Source organism: Hylaeus volcanicus, chromosome 5 (assembly GCF_026283585.1).
Source record: "Hylaeus volcanicus isolate JK05 chromosome 5, UHH_iyHylVolc1.0_haploid, whole genome shotgun sequence".
NCBI lineage: Eukaryota > Metazoa > Arthropoda > Insecta > Hymenoptera > Colletidae > Hylaeus > Hylaeus volcanicus.
This window is the reverse complement of record NC_071980.1, coordinates 28,380,584-28,400,784: the sequence shown is the minus strand read 5'-3', so window position 1 is coordinate 28,400,784 and position 20,201 is coordinate 28,380,584. Positions and strand designations below refer to the sequence as shown.

Sequence of the window (20,201 nt, the reverse complement as noted above, 5' to 3'; positions counted from 1 at the left end):
AGGAAAGAGCTCCTAAGACCTTTTTATCACAATGAGTCACTCTTGAAACGTCGCGGACGCTTGGCTTTCTTCGCTGCCCGTCGAAAACGACGATAATCGAGACGAGGTTTCGTCTCCAGCTGCGAGAGCTGCTCTACGCTTCCACGATCCCCTGCTGCTGGTGAAAGCTCTTCTTCTATTATTGTCACTCCGTCCCTATACCTCTGCTCCCACCTCGTTGTGCCAACTGGTTGCTCTTTGTTCGCCTCTCGCACTCGAAACGGTCGAAAATATTCGCTTTCCTTTGATATTGGGTTACAATGCATCCAAAAATGCAGAACCACTGCTGATTTTATGCTCGGTCTTATGAACTCGTGGCACCTGGAAACGTTTCACAGCCCAGGTTACGTTTCGACCGATAGGAATTCTACTCACCTGTTATGCCAGCCAACAGTCAGAATAACGGTGGTCGTATTATCTTTCGTTTACCCGCATATGAATATATATTTTATCTACAAGAGGATGGCAGTCGAGGCATTCATGTATTCTCTTTATTCTTACCAAGTCTGGAGTTTTTACTCTTCACTCAGAATTAAATATACCTACCTCTGCAACGAGGAGACAGCTTTAAAAAGGCAGGGTGAACTTTGTCATGCGATTGAATGGCCATTTCAAGGGATTTTTAAATGGAAAGGAAGCTCGAGTTCGCGAGTTTCGCTCGTTTCGACATAGAATAATGCTGTTTGTAATTAGCACGCAGCGTCTCAGGCTGGATCGAATTCGCGAACCGAGACGGCTGCCGCCTCGTATAGCCGGACGATGAGTCACCTCGCCCGTCACGTCTGCTGCCTTGTCATATAGAATCGACCAAAAGACACTTTATTTAATTATTCATTTGTATAGACCTATAATGGACGCGTTAACACAACAGGATTCGCAGGCATTTAACCTCTTGAGGGACGTCGACGCGAATATCTACATTTTCTTTTATATCAAACTTGCTATTACTTAATGACCACGGTACCTTTCAGAATGAAAAAACATACCATATTAAAGCGAGACACAGCGGGTAGAGGTGTTTGCCGTAATTAAAAAATTACGCATGCCCGACGAATCGCGCGAGAAAGGGGCAACGACATCCCAGTTACCCTCGTTAATGGCGCGGGGGCGTTGGAATTTGAAAAGAGGAAGTGGTCGCGATTCAACGTTCGCCTCGTTCCTTGTTGCAGTCGTTTCGATCGAAGCCACGATAGGAAATGATGACACGCTGTCGTGAAAGATGAATTACGGTTGCTTGAAAGTGCACGCATACCTTCAGTCTAGTCTAGATAGACCGTCTAGACGCTGGAGCATTCGTGAACAGAGTCGAGGAGAACAAGAGCCAGAGGTTGGAAAATAAAATTCGTAAATTTCAGAACGAAATGTTAACGAGTCGAAAGAATTTTGTCGCAGAGCTCCAATTCGAACGACTCTAACTGTATCGCGGTAATCCGTTATGCGGCTAGCAAAAGCTGCGGTCGGTGGTTAAAATTCCATGGAAACCGTGTCATACCATGCAACGTCTATTCAAACAACGAACTTTACGTCCTGTTGCAAGTTTAACTACTTTTAAACGAGACGTTCAATTTGCATGAATTCGTCTCACCTGGAATTCCACAAAGTAATTATCATAATTTGCGGCAAAAGAATGAATCGGAAGAATTAAATGCCTGGGAGGAATCGATAAGATCGCAAGTTACCGAACCGTGGACTTAATGATTAATTTTAAAACGTTCCATCGGTGCACCTAAGTGTTTCGTGTGGATTAAATAAAGCACTTCAATTTTGGAAGCAAATGAAATTAAATTATTTTTACTGTACCAGTCAATAAATTCGGTACCTACAATTATGGTACCAACATGGATGCCAAACCGAGCTAGAGGTCATTATTTTTTATCGACAGATGGCGACACTGTCACCGTGAGACATCCGCGTTTCTATGCTCCTGATCTGAATAATACACAGCAGATAAAAGATACACTTGGGATAGAGCTTATCTTACGACTTCGATACCAAATACTTATCACGTACGACGACGATGCTAAAACTCCTGAAACATATAATCGAGGTTGCACTAATTGCTAAGACCGTTACAAGGGAAGCAATATAAAATTCTGTAATTGTTGTCGATTGGATATATTTAATTACGACATGCTCGATTGATACTGCTTGGTTGAATGATCTACTTTATTCAGATCTATTTGTCATGGTATAAAAGTTATTAGATAAAAAGAGGAGAAATATAAATACAAATACGCCTACAATTGTAACTTTATAAATACAAAAACCAATGTCGTCTGATGCGGGCACTTACACGGCTAATATAATAAAGGGTTCTTATAAAACATACACTTATATCGTAATAATTTATTTAAAGACGGTGATGACCGCGAGAGCGGCTATACACTGGATACAAAGACGCGCCTCGTAAACAGGTCAATCGAAAGAGTAAATGACGTAGAAAATAAAAAATAATAATAATAATTAACGGACCGACAAATAGAGTATTTCTTTCGAGTTATGCAGAGTGCGGTACTAATAAAGAAAAAGCGCGCCTGATTGAGCCATGGTGGTAAAAGAGAAAGTCTGTAAAAAAAAATGAAATCGAAGAATAACAGAAATCAAAGACGAAAGATAAACGGCGGAATCGAAAAGCAGTATGAGTGAAGAGAGATAACGGAGGGGGATTGGTTGGCTGTAGATAGAGAGGTCTTTAGTTCTCGTCGACCTCGGCTTCCTGTTCCTCGTCGAATTCTGCGTCCTCGTCCGCAGTAGCTTCCTGGTACTGTTGGTATTCCGAAACCAGATCGTTCATGTTGGATTCCGCCTCGGTGAATTCCATCTCGTCCATGCCCTCGCCGGTGTACCAATGAAGGAAAGCTTTCCTCCTGAACATAGCGGTGAACTGCTCGGAGATTCTCTTGAACAGTTCCTGGATGGCGGTGGAGTTTCCAATGAAGGTGGCAGACATTTTCAGACCGCGAGGTGGGATGTCGCAGACGGCAGTCTTGACGTTGTTGGGGATCCATTCGACGAAGTACGAGCTGTTCTTGTTCTGGATGTTCAGCATTTGTTCGTCCACCTCCTTCATCGACATCCTGCCACGGAAGATAGCTGCAACAGTGAGATACCTTCCGTGTCTGGGGTCGCAGGCGGCCATCATGTTCTTAGCGTCGAACATCTGTTGCGTGAGCTCTGGTACCGAGAGGGCTCTGTACTGTTGACTGCCGCGAGACGTGAGTGGAGCGAATCCTGGCATGAAGAAGTGGAGACGTGGGAACGGTACCATGTTTACAGCGAGTTTTCTAAGATCAGCGTTCAACTGACCGGGGAACCTCAGGCAGGTCGTGACACCGGACATCGTGAGTGAGACGAGGTGATTCAAGTCGCCGTAGGTGGGTGTGGAGAGTTTCAGGGTGCGGAAGCAGATATCGTAAAGGGCCTCGTTGTCGATACAGTAAGTCTCGTCGGTATTTTCTACCAGTTGATGTACGGAGAGGGTAGCGTTGTAGGGTTCTACGACGGTATCGGATACTTTTGGAGAGGGAACGACCGAGTACGTGTTCATGATTCTGTCGGGGTATTCCTCGCGGATCTTGGAGATGAGCAGAGTGCCCATACCGGATCCGGTACCACCGCCGAGAGAGTGAGTGAGCTGGAATCCCTGGAGGCAGTCGCAGCTCTCGGCTTCCTTCCTGACGACGTCGAGAACGGAGTCGACTAATTCGGCTCCCTCGGTGTAGTGACCCTTGGCCCAATTGTTACCGGCTCCAGACTGACCGAACACGAAGTTGTCGGGTCTGAAGATCTGTCCGAAAGGTCCAGAACGAACGGAGTCCATGGTTCCCGGCTCCAAGTCGACGAGGATGGCACGTGGCACGTATTTACCACCGGACGCCTCATTGTAATAGACGTTGATGCGTTCCAACTGGAGGTCGGAGTCGCCGTGATAGGTACCGGTTGGGTCGATGCCATGCTCGTCACTGATTATTTCCCAAAACTGAAACAAATTTCCATAGTTAATTAATGATCAATCCTGAAAAGAGTTTGTAAACTTTCGCGCTCTTTGCAAAGGGTTAACTAAGTATGTGTAACGTTCGTGAAAAATCGTTGGGAAGAGTTACGTACCGTAACGGTATCGCGATTACACGATACACGGTTTGGCTCTTTGAATGCTGTGCTCGCGAATACAAAAGAAGGAAGAACGATGGTTCGCGCTAGACACCCGACGCTTTCTCTGTACGATTACCCTCGCATCCGTTTCCAGTGTTCCGTAGTATCGACCGACGGGTTCGACGACCGCGACGTTGAAATAGCTCGCGTGTAACTAGTCGTAATACGCGTTCATTAAGACCTTGACGGAAACGTTTCTTTCCCTAATTTTCCCCGTTGCTTTTAATCATTTTTTAATACAAAACTAGCCGCTCCGACGACGAACGAGATTAATCGTCTCACGAATGATGAATCTTCCTCTCCTATTAGTAGACTCCTTCGGTTTCGACGTGGACGAATGCGCGCGGAACGAAGATGCAGCGAAGCAACGCGCACAATCAGAGTGCGCGCACCTCTCTGTGACTATAGTTCAAAGACCTTCTGGTATATTTCTGGAAATCGATGTGCGCTCGAGAATGTCGGCTGATATGCGGATGCCGTATTAGAAATAACTGGCCGACCAACCGCGCGACCTTTCCCAAATGAAAATAGGAAAACGTGTCGCTGAACTCAAACCGCTGTGGACCAGATTTTCTGGTTCGTAAGAAACGAAAATGATAAATCAAATTGTTCGTTAAAGAATTATAGAAAAAAAGATCATGTGCCAATTGAATCTAAGCTTGCCCTAGCGTCATAGATCGTTAGATCTATCGTGTCCTCCGCAACGCGCGCCATGTTATCATAGGTCGGAAAACGGTCGCGCGCCGCGTTTTCGTTATTTGCTCAAAACATGTATTCCATATTAGTTAGTTTGGATCTGAGACTTCTCACGGACAGAGATAGGCAAAATCTTTATCTAAACAAACCCTGAATTTTAAATGAAAGATAAGCTTCTTGGATCCGTTACTCGTTGAATGCGAATTTGAATTTCTCAAGTAACAGCTGCACAGAGAATGTACATCTCAACAGTTCGTTCGAGTAAAATGTTGCCTATCTGTACTCGCGACTATCGGAAGCAATTGGAGCGTTAAGCGTCTATTTGTACTTGCGAGGTGAACTTAATTCAAGTTTCCGACTATCGCTGCCAAAGCAGCGAAACGATAGTGCACGCCTACGAGACCTACAACTGTCCTACATGGCCGCGTTGGTTGTATTGAGCTGTGTGACCATATATGAATATAGTTAGTGGGAAGCTAAGATCGCCGCCCAGCCCTGCCATCTCCCCACCTAACAGACCTGTACACGCTATATGTACGTGGATTGCTTGTAGCCAGATATGAGTCACCAATGTCACCGCTATATATAGAAATGATGACTGTAACACCGAACTGGTGCAAGTAGCATAACAGTTTCCCCGAACCCATGACATTTGTTGTTTACGTTCCTACGTTGCCCCACTGCATAGGACATCGACTCGAATACCATTCGACAGGTCTGAACGAGTTCAAAATGTCCTTGGACTCGCTGCAACGTTACACGATACTACGCATATCGAAACTGATCGATTCTAGGACAAGAAAAACGACAAGAATCGCGAATTACGATAAGAAAAACTTATCGATTAGAAAACCAACAGAGTGGCGCCATCACTAGAGGTGAACTACTGTTGGATCGTTCCGAGCAGCTGCTCTCTCTATGCCTTTTATTTACGCTCCTCCGAACAATCGAGCAGATGTTCCAAACAGATGGTACGCAACAGCGTTAGAAAATCGTTGAAATTAAACAAATGTGAATATATATTTTTTTTTCGACGGTAGAAGATGATATTTAAACAATATACGATCGTTGGAAGAATGATTATTCGTTTGGTTGGAAAAATTCAGCGGTGTAAATGCAAAATTATTCGAAACGGGCCGAGGTGACGCGAAAGAAAATGGCGAAAGGATATCTTCTTTCTGTATTTGGAAGCGTTTCGCCATGGTACGCAAGACACGATGTCCTTGGACTCCGAGATCCCTGAATGGATAGTTGTAATCGATTGCACAACTATACCGCGCCTGACAGATCGGTGGAATAAGGATTACAGGCTCGAGCGTTCACGAGAAAATATTCCTGCCAGAAAATCGATACCGTAGCGATAGGATCGAGAAGGATAACTTAGGAAGCGGACGTTGACTCAATGAAGCAACCTTGAAAACTATGAGAGCGTGACTACAACCGGCGTTACTTCGTTCATACCTCTCGAGCCAACCGCTACGATGATTATGTGTATTATATAATACATTTCCTAGACAAATTCAATCTTAAACAATGAAATCGCGTAACGTCGATCCATAATCTCTGACACTAGAATTAAATACGGCCCAACGATACCGTATTTGTTAATCTTTTATGTGGTATCAGTGGGCATATTTATCATACCGAAGGCGAAATTTATTATACAATTTGTCTACTTGATTTTCATAATTATTGAATATTTGATGGGAAAAGTGGTCCTTCAATGCAATAGACTTCGGGCCCCGACTGGTCTAGACGCGGCACTGAGTAAAACAGAAAAACGCAAGCGGAGAATTTGTATGCGAGAAATGGAGAGACGCGAGAGAGATAGAGAAAGAGAGCGAGAGCGAGAAGAGAGGATCGATTGCGCGCGCAACCGTTCGATTCCGTTGCCGCATCAACCGGTGTATCTCAACGGCGAGGAAATAGAGCCACACCCAAGCACGAGTATCGTTAAATCGAGGCATTTTTCTAATTTTTGACACGAATAATGCGTCCTCGAGCGTCATTTTCACACAAAAAAATGGACGCAAATGCCCAAGTACGCCTGGAGACGTAAAAATATGGCCAACGCTTGACGACAACGCCACGTTCCAGAACGTGGATCGACGAGAAAAAAAAACCGTTAGTATACTCGCCGGCCGGCGAGGTTCTGTCGCCATGACAGATCTTCGACCGAGGCGGTGTTGCCATTTTTTCGCATACCAACAGCACCGCATACACTCCTCGATTCGAAACCTTCCCTCGTTCGAACGATAAATCGATTTAGTCTCTCACAACCGTTAACCCTTTCAGTAGCTACGTCATACATATACCTTCGCCTGCTGTAATATCGGTTTTGAATTTCATATCGAGACAACGTAATCGTTTATTAATGCCTGGCCGTGATATTCCTATACGTCGCGTTATCTATTCATTTTTTGCTCGTTACACAATTCAAACAATCTTCTCGGTTACGCGACGTTTCTCTAACGATGCAAAAACTCACACGAACGATTCAAACACAGCATTCTCGTAGAACGCGGTAAGATGGCGTACCCGCGACCTAACAGAACTAAAAATCCTCGGTGTCCTCGTTCTCGTGTCAATCTCGAGTCCCGTTTATCGTTTTCCCATCGATCCATCCACGATCTTTTCGAAAACGCGACGAGTATCGGTCGTTTACGCGATTCCACGATCGTCGTATCGAGCCTTCGACGAATGGCTTTACGGGTCGAGGGAACAAAGAAGCGTTCGTTACCGCACGCGGTCGGGAATTTCAGCGTTTCCAACATTTATTTCAACGCTTACCTTTGCGCCAATTTGGTTTCCGCACTGGCCGGCTTGAATGTGGACGATTTCCCTCATGTTGCTTGGTAGTCTGTTGGACCTCTTCGAAGAATACTTTGATGAAACCGAACGACAAGACGCACGCTAACTCGTCACGAGAGCCCAGAAACGAATATGCCCCGGCAGCCGCGTCCGTTACAGATTTTCAAGCTTCTACGAGACCGCGGTGGGGCGACGGGGGGCGGCACAACCGAAGCTTCTGATTGGTCGACGCCCGGGTACCGCCGCCTTTTCACCAGCCAGCGTTGACAGCGTTGCCAACTGCTCTAACGATTCTGCGGATGGATGTGACATTGTCGAAAATTTCGATTTGCCAAAATTGCACACCGGCATTGTTCAGCCCACGGGCATGCCCTCTCTCTTTCCAATACCACGACGAGAGAGTCTTCCCCTCGATGGAAAACATCGATTCGAGCATTACGAATTCGGTAATTGTCCAATTGTTTCCCAATTTGAGAACACTCATGCATGATAATTCATAATCGCTTAAACAGTCTCTCAACCTGACGTCTCGCTTGTCTGAGCCCCCTTCAAGAATTCAAGTAACGTATACCAAACATTGAAAATGTTAACGAACAAGCTGAGATGGGCAAAGTTCCCGAAAGATAGAAAAACAACTTTTCGTCCGTTACACGTTAAGGGGAAATTAGATCATCTAAAATTAGTTTATCTCTGGCACTGTTTTATTCAATGAACATCTCGAATAGAGTATAGTGTTTTCATCCTGTACCTATGATATCACAGTCTTGATCGTTATTATTAAACACGTATCGTTTAAGATTAGACAATGATAAACAGCAGGTTTCCAAGTAATAAAAACTAATACCATCGTTTTGCTGTTAATACTTTGACAACGCCGACAAGTATAAAATGTTATCGATTATTGGGCGTGGTTAGACTCGAGGTAACATCTTTGTCGCGGGGGCATCGAACACGAAACATACTGAACTTAAAATTACTGAACTACAAATCGAGCTATCTTGCATAGTAATTGTAGACACATTTTTGTAGGGTTGACGAAAGTTTCGTTTGTCGTGCTTGAGGAGGTAGCGCTAATTCACGACCGAGGGCAGATTTATTAAAGCAGCGTTGTATAATATGCATTTATACGTGCATGTATGGGTAGTTTCCCGAGTAATTTGACCGCAGATAAAGGAAGAGAAGTCATCAATTTGGAGAGAATCGGACAGAATGACCTCGTTGACCTTTCGTTATTAAATTCATATGTTAGATTAGACGCGATGCTTATTTTATCAGTTTATTCTTATCTTAAACGTGTTCGTTATCGCGTCGACTCATGATAAATATATAACTGATACAGATCACTGCTTTCCTATCGCATTTGTCCAAATTTCATGGGGGTAACATGTTACCCCAATGCTTCAAGGGTTTAAGACTGCAAAGGGTATCATTGGAGCAAATATCCTTGTTTCAATTTTGGCAAACAGTTATTTCATTGCGGTCTTTTCCACCCTTACCTAAGACTCACCCCACCTGCTACAACCTGGCTGCGAGAAAAATCGATAGGTGACTCATTGTCGTACACGCCCACCCAAATATTGCGGATCTTACGAGAAACGTCTTTGCCTCGAGGCAACAGCATCGCTTTCCTGGTCTCGGTCCTATTTCAAGATAATACGACAAAACAACACTCGATTCTTTTGTACTTCCTTAAAATACGGAGTTTCAAGAGTGCTCTTGTCGAGAAATGAGGAAATCTTGTCGTAAGCAAAATTCCAAATACGCACGTTTTTGTCGATTCGACGTTACTCAAACTGCTGAACACGATATCTGAAAAGTAAACTTTAATGTAATAATCTGTTCTTGTTTTTCATTTTGCAGATACCGTTTGAGGCACGATACTTTGGCATATCCACCCCTCCAGAGAGGTTTAGACGTCGAGAGGCGGGAGGGCCCAGTCTTATATGTTTAAGGGAGGAGAGAGGGAGTAACAAGTAATAGTTTAATTAAAATATGATATGTTTTATTTCAAATGAACGCCAAAAACATTTTACAAAGCAACTATGTTTTTCTCGACAGACAGGGTGATTTCCAAAGGGGTGTGTTGCATCCTAGGCATAATTGCTCCACACCCAAGTCCCAGACTCCGAGAGGCATTAAGCTGCACAGCAGCGGTCGTGCGTGTGGTGGCACACATGATCGAGTATGGTGGAAGAACGAGAGGAGACAGGAGAGCAGGTAGGGTGGGTTACGCGGTGCAACGTGTAAGCCCAGTCTTCTCACCGTTACCATGTATGGATCACTCGCTCTTCGTTCCAAATGAAAAAAAATCACTCGCTATCGCGTAGACGCCCGCGCGCGCAAGCATAGCCGTTCACATGTGTGCCGCGGGCACGCGTCCATTCACATACCAACACCAGGTTGGACGCAAACACTGTCGCGGATTGATAGACACGCGTCGCAGTACGTGCACGTAACTACACGTAACGGCGCTGCCAACAACGAGGGATCATAATTATTATCGACGTAAATTCCAACTGAGAGGAACAGAGTGTCTACCTCCGGTCACTCGCATAATGCGCCAGCGAATGCAGTTCTTTCGCGTAACGCGTTCATTGCGCTCGCCAACGACCGGAAGGCGTCGTTCCTTTACTCGTCGTTACTTTACTCGTCGTTCCTTTAGAACTCGTCTGCTCCTTATACGAGTTGATTTCGAATCGTTTCTGGCTTTACAATTCAACCCAGTATACCCAGTATACCCAGTAAGAGAGCTCAGTATCGCTGAAAGTATTAGGCTCCTCGCGTGATGCTCGAAAATCGAGGGCTGTGGTGTCAACATGCGAGGCACGAGTAGAAAGCTCTTTCTCGCAACTTTGTTTAAGATTTGATTGTTTGTATGGTTGTTTTGCATGTCCTGACGGAAAGTATAGACTACTTAATTGGCGGAAGTATCTATTAGGTACCGAAGTAGGCTACAAGGCCAGTGCAAGAGTGGACGAGTCACTGGAGCTGAAGAAACAAACGGTGGCGGGACGACTCTCGATAGCGAATCCAAAAGACGAATATTATCAATATCCGAGGCACTACCGTAGCATACTAACGGTGTACTAACTTGTATACTAACTCCTAAGACGACTACTAAAGTCACACCTTGGCTTATCACTATTTATCGACACATTGATTTCGCCTTGCAAGGAACCATCGACGTACCCTTTTTTTCCTGCTATAATTTCTCCAATTATCGTTGACAGGACCGTTTGGTCGATAATCCTAGACTGTGGGGTTGTACAAGTCCACGGTAGTGGTCTCGTTGGATGAGAGTAAGACTGCATTCATCGTTTCTATTAATAGCAACCGAATAGTACACTACATAGTACACTACATGTTTTCCATGCATTCGATCTTTCTACATTGCACAATCTTCACGTACGAAAGTCCTGAAAGGTTGCGAGAGGTCAGGGTAGTTATTCATCTTGACACCCTTCTGGGCGACGCGGGGGCTTCCATTGGCGCGATTCTATTCAGATTACGGCTCTATTCTCATTGTCCTTCGCTGTCGCGCCATTTAAACGAGTCCGTGAGTACAGAGGCTCGGTGACATCACGTCCAATTTAGTCGTCGCGCACGCTCCTGCTCGACGGAAAAAAGGTTCCACGTCATTACTGCTTAGAATGGATCGCGGTACAGCGACAATTGACTGTCGATCCACCACGGGTCTTATCTAATGGCGCTTTATCGCCGTGGTCGAGCAAAAACGTACCGTTTTTTCTTCGACTCGGAAAGTTTGTAGGTAATTGACTGTAATCAGCAGCGATGAAAGAAGCATAATTAAGCTTGTACGTAGTCGAGCTATGTGCACGATAAGGGTGAGTCATCAGCGCCTATCGAATTTCACTCGAATGATCTGGTTTCGCGAAAGTGTAACGGGTAAACAATTTTATTCTACGTACATGATTGCGAGGGTTTAATTTTTACTCGGTTAATTTCATTGATAAACAGACATTTGATGTCAAGTAGCATAATGTATTCCAGGGGGTGTCTAATTAGAGCCTCGCACGCTCATTTAAGGGTTAATTCCTCCTTGTTTCTGCGTATGAAATTCATGAGCCTTCCGGTTTAACGCGACCAACGGTGTCTCCCTTCTGGGTGTTGGCTGTTAGCAACAACAAACGCCACAAGTTTTGTACGCATGTCAAACGGGGGTGGCTGAGTCACGCTGGATATCGACCTTCGAAGGTGTCTCAATTTTTTATGTAGTACTAAGAACGCCGTGCGAGGTCGACGTAACCTTTGTATCTTTCAACTTTAGAATCGAATTTCCACGGCCACCCTTCGACGGTAGGCAAGTCTTAAGTCTTAGATCGTTTAATGACAGGTAATAGCAGGTATGAGACAAACGTTCAAAGTTCGGACGTCCGTAACAGTAAAGGGAGCAAATGCTCGCTTGCAATCCTCTCTCCCCTTTCGTGGGTGAGCCATTGTTAGGAGACAATCGATCGTCGAAACTCGGAGGGTGCATCGGTCAGAACCTCTTCCTGTTGAGTCATTATCCATATCGATCCATCGATCTCGGTGGCAAACGGAAGAGATGGGAGAAAATTGCGCATCCTGCGAACGTTTCGGTGCCACCTTCGAGCACGAGGGTAGCGACTCGGAACGACGAGGAGACCAGGCCTTGCCCCGCCTCAACTTTTATTGATCCCGTGGATGTCGTGCACGACAGATACGTGTCTAAGTATTTCCGCGAGCGTATATCCGTATCGACGTGTCTCGATTACCACACAACCACTAAATAGCCTCGAAAGTGTCGCTCGCGCTTGGTCTGGTTTGCATACGTGCCGCGATAAAGAGGCCCCGCTGCGGTTTCTCGATAGAACGATTTGTGGTCGCGCGAAACGCGAGAATTATGAATGAGAATAAAACAGTATCGGTAAAGGAGCTTGGAGGGTGTCGAGTAATAGGGGCCTCCGTTCGTCAGTCCAACGCCAGCAAACTACTGCCAGTCAAATTACTTAGCAAAATTTCACAATGATAGTATTTATATCAAAGTCCCAAAATGTAACGAGTGGAGAGCACCACTCGTGAGCTGTGTGTTTGTTCAGCTTAATTGTCCGTTCCATTGTATACATTTCAGGAGATTAATCGCGCCATTCTTCGTTCGGCGACAAGGGGTGGTGGAGCGGTATCGAGGCCAAGATTTTGACGCACGACCACATTCTCGAACGATCTCGAGCGATACGTGCCTGAAAACGAGCAACAACAGAGCCGCAAGCTGCCGTAAATGGCATCGTTTTCTACTTCGGAGGACAACGTGAGAGGAGGCGAGCATCGAAGAGAACCGAAAGTCGATAACGGTAGGCTCGAAATCTGATTGTGAGTCACGCAGTCGTTCTTCTCGCTCTCGTTCGCCTCCCCTTTTCTCTCTACACCTATTCAATTGCCCCCTACCCCCTCTTCTTACCGCGATTGTTCAATGAAACGTTTTATCAATTCCTTTTACCAATTCCAATTTTGTTAAACAACGAGCGTTACCAAGATATGGGCCATTTTAAGACAGTCTGGTTATTAAGTAACGCCCCGATGGTGATGTCATCGCGACACGACGCTGCGTCTCCATAACGGGAAAAGCATTTACATATTCGGGGCTACGGTGTATGTTTATACCAAACAAACACCAACGGTGTTGTTACGCGACTGGAGAAACACTTTGTTCGAGTGTTTTTGTTGCGTTGGTACTGTTCGCGAGCGAGAAGAATGAATCCGACGACTCGCGTCAATTTTGCTTCCTTTAAAATTGTGAAACGGAGGTCCATTTCTGTCTCCATAACCAAATAACTTCCCCATCTTGCTCTATCGCTAAGTACACGCGATATAAAATGTCGAGACAACGATTTTTCTAAAAATTCTCCTCGTCAAATCTGAATTCCATGCCAGAGGCATTCTCCCCGGCTCTCTCGTGCACTCGACGATAAAAACTTTATCGAAAACCTGTTTCGGAGAAAACGACCGGTTTTAAAGGCCGTGCGAATCGCGCTGCGTTTAAAAGCCACCAGTCTTTATCTGGCCAGAGTATCGCGAACAGCGTCGAATATGATCAAGGGTAATTAATGTTTAACCCCTCGAAGCACGAGTGGTGAATTAAAATGATTAAACTTAACCCAAATTCTTGTTCGATACAAATCTTTCGCGTTCTTTTATATTTTATTTTCGCCGCGTAGTTGATATCCCTTTTCATAAAAATCAGGCAAATTTGTATCGCTTAAACTCGTGTCTCAAACTTAGTGTCGCCTTTGCTCCGTCCAAATCGTCCATCCAAAGAACGAAAAGAATAAGGACAGACTCGCTTGATCGAACCCGCGAGGCAGTGCGTCCATATTTGGCCACTCCCGTTCCATTATACTTGTCATCTTCTTCTTTATTCGTTTCTTTTGGTCGTTTCTATCGTTGTCTACATTTTCGTATAATTACTCCTTCAATATCATACAGAATAAGACCATCTTCTCTCTTTCATTCGATCTCTTCTAATTGCTATCAGACGACCGTGTTACAATTTACGAAATTAATCAGGCAAGTGGATGTATAAGGCTAATTTCTCGGACATGTTTAATTTGCGTAATGGACCGTCGTTACTCGACGAGCGTGACGTTTCGCGCGGGTTACTCGAGGTCGCGAGGACGGTTGTCTGCTTAGGTTCCATCTTCCATTTTCATTATGTAATTTTAGCCTGATCGCAATTTTCATCGAGCGACTACGAGCAAAAGTGTTCCGCGAACGCTCGACGGGAATCCTTCTGCTCGATCGCTCGCTGTTTTTTTATCTCGACCACTAAAGGCGCGCGCATAATAAGTGGCACAAGACCACTTTCTATCCGCACGCAGCTGATTTCTCGATGCGAATCCAGAAACTCTGTGCCCATCTCCTTACACCGTTACGTTCCATAGAGAACTTCCGTTTTTACGCGAAAAGTATCTAAAACTAGGGAGACCTCGGAGTATAGAAACGATCGCTGATATTTTGGTTTATCATTGATAGCACTTTTTATTAGAGTAGAGTAGAAATATCGACTCTGTAACTAAATGATCGAAGTGGTTGTGAAAATGTGAGCTTCGAAAGGGGATATTATTTATTAGAGTGCATTGAAAGCGTCACTTAGATTCGTAAGAAATGAGAAAACAATCGTTATACAAGCGGGTACGTGTCGCTAGTTTCTGGCAAATGGATCTTTTGGGGCGTAACCGAGCCCAGGGTGAGGATCGATTTTCGTCTGAAGCGCATTGCGGATATTTCGGATGGGCGGTCCCTGACTTCCCCGTGGATTGAATTGTTTTATATTCTGGCCACGGTTTCTTTATCTCGATTCCAAGCGGAGAACAATTCCATCGGCGACGAATCGGCCCCCCTTTGCGCTGATAATCACGCGGTGATCGGTTGATCGGTTTGTCTAATAAGCTGGTCAAAATTCAACCGAGCCTTTTGTTATTTTCTCTGTGGACTCATTGATCGATAATTAAGTAACTGGAGAAAAACAACTTGTAACGCCTTGATTCTCAGATTACTGTTCCGAATCATTCTGTATTCCTTTAATGTCGACACTAAACCCACCACAGCTGATCAAATAATCATTTTCTAACTTTTGTGTACAGTTTCTTGTACACAACATATAAATTATATACAATATAATTATCTCATGAATGATTGAATTTAGTACCGAGTGAAGTATTTTTGCATGGGAAAAAGTATCTTTAAGTGGGTTAAGCGTTAACTGTAACCTATAACAGACCAAATCAAATCCATCACGATTATTCAAAGTAGCCAACGTCCACGTATCCTCCAAGGAGAGTTATTTTCGTTCGGTCATTAATTTTCGCTGCAGGAGTCGAAAACGTTTTTGGAAAGTCCTGTCGGACCAAATACACGTAAACCTACGGAAAGATCGTCGCCCACACGGTTTCGCGACTCCTTTCCCTGGCTCGATTTCCGTGCCGGTTATCCCACGTGTGTCCTCTATGCTGTGTCATGCATTCGGCGTGCTTCACCGAGGAACAACCATTACAATAACTCGTTGCTCGCCAAGTTAATCTAACGATACCGCTACAGAAATCCAACGCCGCGCGCTTCTCTGCTATACGGATATCACTTTAATACAACGTATGTACATTGGAAGGTAACAGTCGACTGCGAAAAGATCGGTCTCGGATGGAAACTCTTCGTTTGCGATTAGTACATTCTCTCACAAAAATTGCTTGGAACGTAAAAAACGCAACCATGGTATTACGATACGATTCCTTTGGTTAAAAAGTCGGTAACTATAGAGTTAAATTCTTCCGGATACTCCAGTTGCACAGGGTGAGTCGCATTTTGTACTATCTTCAATCTGAAACGACAAAGTTTCGAGTTACTCGAGAACACGTTGCTTTGAATCCGATTAAAAGCTGTTCGAGTAATCGTTCTATTGCTTCATCGTATACGAACTTTGCTCCGCGAATGTGGTCCTTCAAATAAACTCGATGAAACGCTGGGACCCCTGTGTCGTTGCTTCCTTGCATGATCAAAGTGGGTGCTCTGATTTTCGGCAGTAACTCCTTGCATATGTCGCCGTTTCTCTGTGTGTAAATGTTATCGAGCCCATCGATCCAGGCTGCCCACATGTTTCGGAAATAGTCCGCTCCGTAGTAGTCCGACAGCTGTTGTCGTAAATCGTCCGGCAGGGTGTCGATGTTTCTGATTTCTAAGAACAAGGAACAGCGGGAATCAGACAGGGAAATTAGGGAAATTAATAATCTCGGAAATTAATTCGACCCTTTAACGAGACGTACGTCTATACTCTTCTATTTCTTCTTGAGATAAAAAGGCTTGTGCCGCGACTGCCACGAGTTTTCTGACGTTTTGGGGGTAGTTGGCGCTGAGTATCAGAGCTGAGACACCCCCGTCGCTCCATCCCACCGGCGAAAACGTCTCAAAGCCTAAAGTTTTCATCAAATTACGGGCCCAAGTGGCGTCGCGCGAATAAAAGTCCAGAGGAAACGTCCTGTTCGGGGGCCTGGACTTTCCATAACCCGGTGGATCCCAAGCGATCACGGTGAACTTTTCTCTGTCGAGTCCCTCTATTTGTGGCCTGAAGTTATCCCAACTCCAACCTGCGGAGCAAGATTCGTCACTTTGAATTGTTAGATAAAAGCGAGCAATCACTGCAATCGTTAAGATGCGAAAGTCATAGTTTGCTCACCCATGGCACCGGGTAGAAGCAAGATCGGATGATCGCCAGTCCCAGTGCGCACATAATTGATATCCACTCCATCGACGTTGACTTTTTGTTCCTGTTGAACAGTTGATGAGTTTCTGTTACGCGTTACCGCGGTCGTCTTAACAAGACAAGGTATCATATGTTACCTGCACACCCTGATTATCGTCGCGACAATGTCCATGTCCACGTCCATGTCCATGTCCATGTCCATGTCCATGTCCACGTGCTTCTGAGTATAATTTTGACCCGTTCAGCAGGATCATGAAAAGAGTAAGGCACAGAACAGTTGACATCTTGGTAGAAAAACTTCGACGTCCAATTGCAATGATTCAATGACCTTCTTATCAAAAACGTTGTTGTCTAATTGACGGTCTCTCGCGCGATGTTGTCGTACAACGTTGCGCGAGCGAATACTTCTGCGAGATAACCAGCTCTTCCTTTTATAGTGGCCCAGTTCACGGTTTTCCCAGCCGTACAAACAACTATTCGTATCTTAACATTTTTAATGGCTTCTCAACAGATACAGAGTATGAGTAATACGGTATACAAGAAATTTTTCCTTGTTTCGTTGGTCGTTTTCCTCGTTCCAACGAGTGGAACTATTTGTTGATAGCGGTGGTTAGTGAATTATAATCGTTTCTTCGCGGACAATCACGTTTTCGAAGCGAGTCACCGACCAGACAGTTTGACACCCCGCGAAACGTGTGTTGAGATTGTTGGGAAATTAAAGCACGATTTCTGGATCAAATATGTACGATATTAGCGAAGGAAAAAAATAAGTAAACATTTGTGATTCGTGAAAGGTATTTAATTCGTACGATATTAGTCCTAAAATCGGCATACAAAAGCATCGGTGCGCAACAGTCGAGTGGGAAAAGTTCGACCTTGTCTTCGGGTGCAAATTCCTCTCGCAAAACTAGCAGAGTCTCTCATAAAACACTACAGATAATTGCGTGGAACATACAAAACAAAACCAGGGTGTTATGTTACGATTCCTTCGGTTAAAAACTTTGTAACTACAGAGTTAAACTCTTGCGGATATTCCAGTTGCACAGGGTGAGTTGCATTCGGTATTATCTTCATCCTGAAACGAAGTTTCGCAATTAATTACATGTATTGCTATGTTAGCATAGCATATGCTATGTTAGTATATAACACAAGTATATACGAACTTTGCTCCTTGGATGTGGTCTCTCAAATAAACTGGATGAAACGCAGGCACTCCTGTGTCGTTTTGTCCTTGAATGATCAAAGTGGGGGCTTTGATCTTCGGCAGAGCCTCCAAGCACAAGTCGCCATTTTTATTTCTGTAAATATTGTCGAAAAAATCGATCCAATCGGCCCACATGCTTCGGAAATAGGGCTCGCCGTAGTAGTCCGTCAGTTGTGTTCGCAGCAAGTCAGGCAGAACGTCGATATTTCTGATTTCTACAAGAAACAGTGGATCAGATTCAACTCGAATCATTTTTTGACAAAGTTCTTAATGTTTTGCAACGTACTTCTGTACTCCACTATTTCCTCTGGCGATAAATAGGAGTTCGCCGACACGGATATAAGCTTCCTGACGTTTTGGGGATAGTTGGCAGTGAGGATCATCGCGGAAATGCCACCATCGCTCCATCCTACGGGCGAGAATTTCTCGAAGCCCAGAGTTCTCATTAAATTACGGGCCCAAGTGGCATCGCGCGAATAAAAGTCCAGAGGGAACGTCCTGTTTGGGGGCCTGGACTTTCCATAACCGGGTGGATCCCAAGCAATTATGGTGAACTTCTCTCCGTCGAGTCCCTCTATTTGTGGCCTGAAGTTGTACCAACTCCAACCTGTGTAGCAAGATTCGATACTTGAAATTGTCGAATGAAAGTGACTGCATGCGTTAAGATATAGAACTAATAATTTATATTATCATGGTTCGCTCACCCATGCCACCGGGTAGAAGCAAGATCGGATGTTCACCGTTCCCAGTGCGCACATAATTGATGTCCACTCCGTCGACGTTGACTTTACGTTCCTGTTGAACAGTTCATGAGTTTCTGGAACGCATTATCGCGGTCGTCTTACAAGACAAGGTATCGTGTGTTACCTGCACGCCTTGAACGTGGTCGCGATGACATCCAGGTCCATGTTCATGTCCATGTCCATGATCGTGTCCATGATCATGTCCATGATCATGTTCATGTGTTGCCTGTGAGTATAATTTTGACCCGTTCAGCAACATCACGAGAAGGCTGAGACGCAGCAGAGACGACGTCTCGAAAGAAAAGCTTCGATACGATACCATTCCAATGGCCTAGGGACCGAAAGCGTCTAATTGATACGCTCTCGCACGATCTCGTTTGCGCAACGTTGCTCGTGCGAATATGCCGACTAGATTACCAAGCTCTTCCTTTTATAGCGATCCAATTCTCGGATTTCCCAGCTGCACACACCTAGCGTATTTTGCCATATTCAACGAGCTCTCAACAGATATAGAGTATGAGTAACGTGGTATACCAGGAACTTTTCCTCTTTCTTTGGTCTTTTTCCTCGTTCTAACTCGTGTTACCAGTCGTAGATGTCAGTGGTCGTCTACGGTCATGTTTTGAAAGAAAGCCAACTACCGGAGAGTTCGTCACCTCGAGAAACGTGCGTCGGGATCGTTGGGAAACTGTAGGACTCTTTTTGCTGACCCTCCACCTCGCAATTACGAATTGACGAGTCAGTTATTAGATAGAGAAATATTTGAGTCGAGCAAACGTGTATGTTTACTATATGTATGATCCAGGAATGCGATCCTTGAAATGCACAGCATGCTCTTGACCCATCGATGGATCTTTCTTTCCATAGATAATCGGTGTTAGGGCAATTATCATTCTGAAGAAATTCCTCTTCGCAAATTGCTGTACTTCTTGTCGTGTACAACTGTTGCAAAATGTAGCTATGCCAGGGTAGTCTAGAAGAGAAATAACTTCCGTAATCCTTGATCATCTTCTTTTTATATCGATCTTTGTTTGCTTCTGCGCGGTTATGCTTTTAATTAAGATTAGCTTGATTAATTACACTTGTTTACACCGATCAAATGTTATTACCTCCGTGAGTCAGTGAATATTTTTCAAAACGAAAACATACGTTGAAAGGACGAAAGATCGGATAACGTTCTATGTGTACAGCTGTCGGCGAGTGTTATTTTTGGCCCGCGTTCAGGGTGTTTTGTTGTTAGAACAGGGCTAATTGGATCTGGCTCGTGGACCATCTTATTAATAACATTTTTCATAGCTTTCGTAAAACTGCAACGAACGTTGTA

General features: G+C 44.6%; 3 protein-coding genes and 1 pseudogene across 3 annotated transcripts; all 4 read right to left on the bottom strand.

The window, feature by feature from the left end:
• Nucleotides 1-2,187: 2,187 nt before the first annotated feature.
• Nucleotides 2,188-7,847, bottom strand: LOC128877342 (tubulin beta-1 chain). Its single transcript, XM_054124572.1, has 2 exons — nt 7,678-7,847; nt 2,188-4,018 (listed from the first exon to the last, which is right to left on the bottom strand). Exons 1-2 carry the CDS (start codon nt 7,732-7,734, stop codon nt 2,732-2,734), a joined length of 1,344 nt encoding a protein of 447 aa, XP_053980547.1. The 5' UTR covers nt 7,735-7,847; the 3' UTR covers nt 2,188-2,731.
• Nucleotides 7,848-7,945: 98 nt separating this feature from the next.
• Nucleotides 7,946-11,149, bottom strand: LOC128877549 (uncharacterized; annotated as a pseudogene).
• A 3,628-nt stretch (nt 11,150-14,777) lies between these two features.
• On the bottom strand, nt 14,778-17,344 carry LOC128877346 (valacyclovir hydrolase-like). Its single transcript, XM_054124577.1, has 5 exons — nt 17,068-17,344; nt 16,904-16,994; nt 16,494-16,814; nt 16,150-16,405; nt 14,778-16,051 (listed from the first exon to the last, which is right to left on the bottom strand). The coding sequence occupies exons 1-5, from the start codon at nt 17,212-17,214 to the stop codon at nt 15,949-15,951; spliced, it is 918 nt and encodes a 305-aa protein (XP_053980552.1). The 5' UTR covers nt 17,215-17,344; the 3' UTR covers nt 14,778-15,948.
• A 370-nt stretch (nt 17,345-17,714) lies between these two features.
• Nucleotides 17,715-19,290, bottom strand: LOC128877343 (valacyclovir hydrolase-like). The gene is made up of 5 exons (XM_054124573.1): nt 19,002-19,290; nt 18,839-18,929; nt 18,421-18,741; nt 18,094-18,349; nt 17,715-18,005 (listed from the first exon to the last, which is right to left on the bottom strand). The coding sequence occupies exons 1-5, from the start codon at nt 19,197-19,199 to the stop codon at nt 17,903-17,905; spliced, it is 969 nt and encodes a 322-aa protein (XP_053980548.1). The 5' UTR covers nt 19,200-19,290; the 3' UTR covers nt 17,715-17,902.
• Between the last annotated feature and the right edge of the window lie 911 nt (nt 19,291-20,201).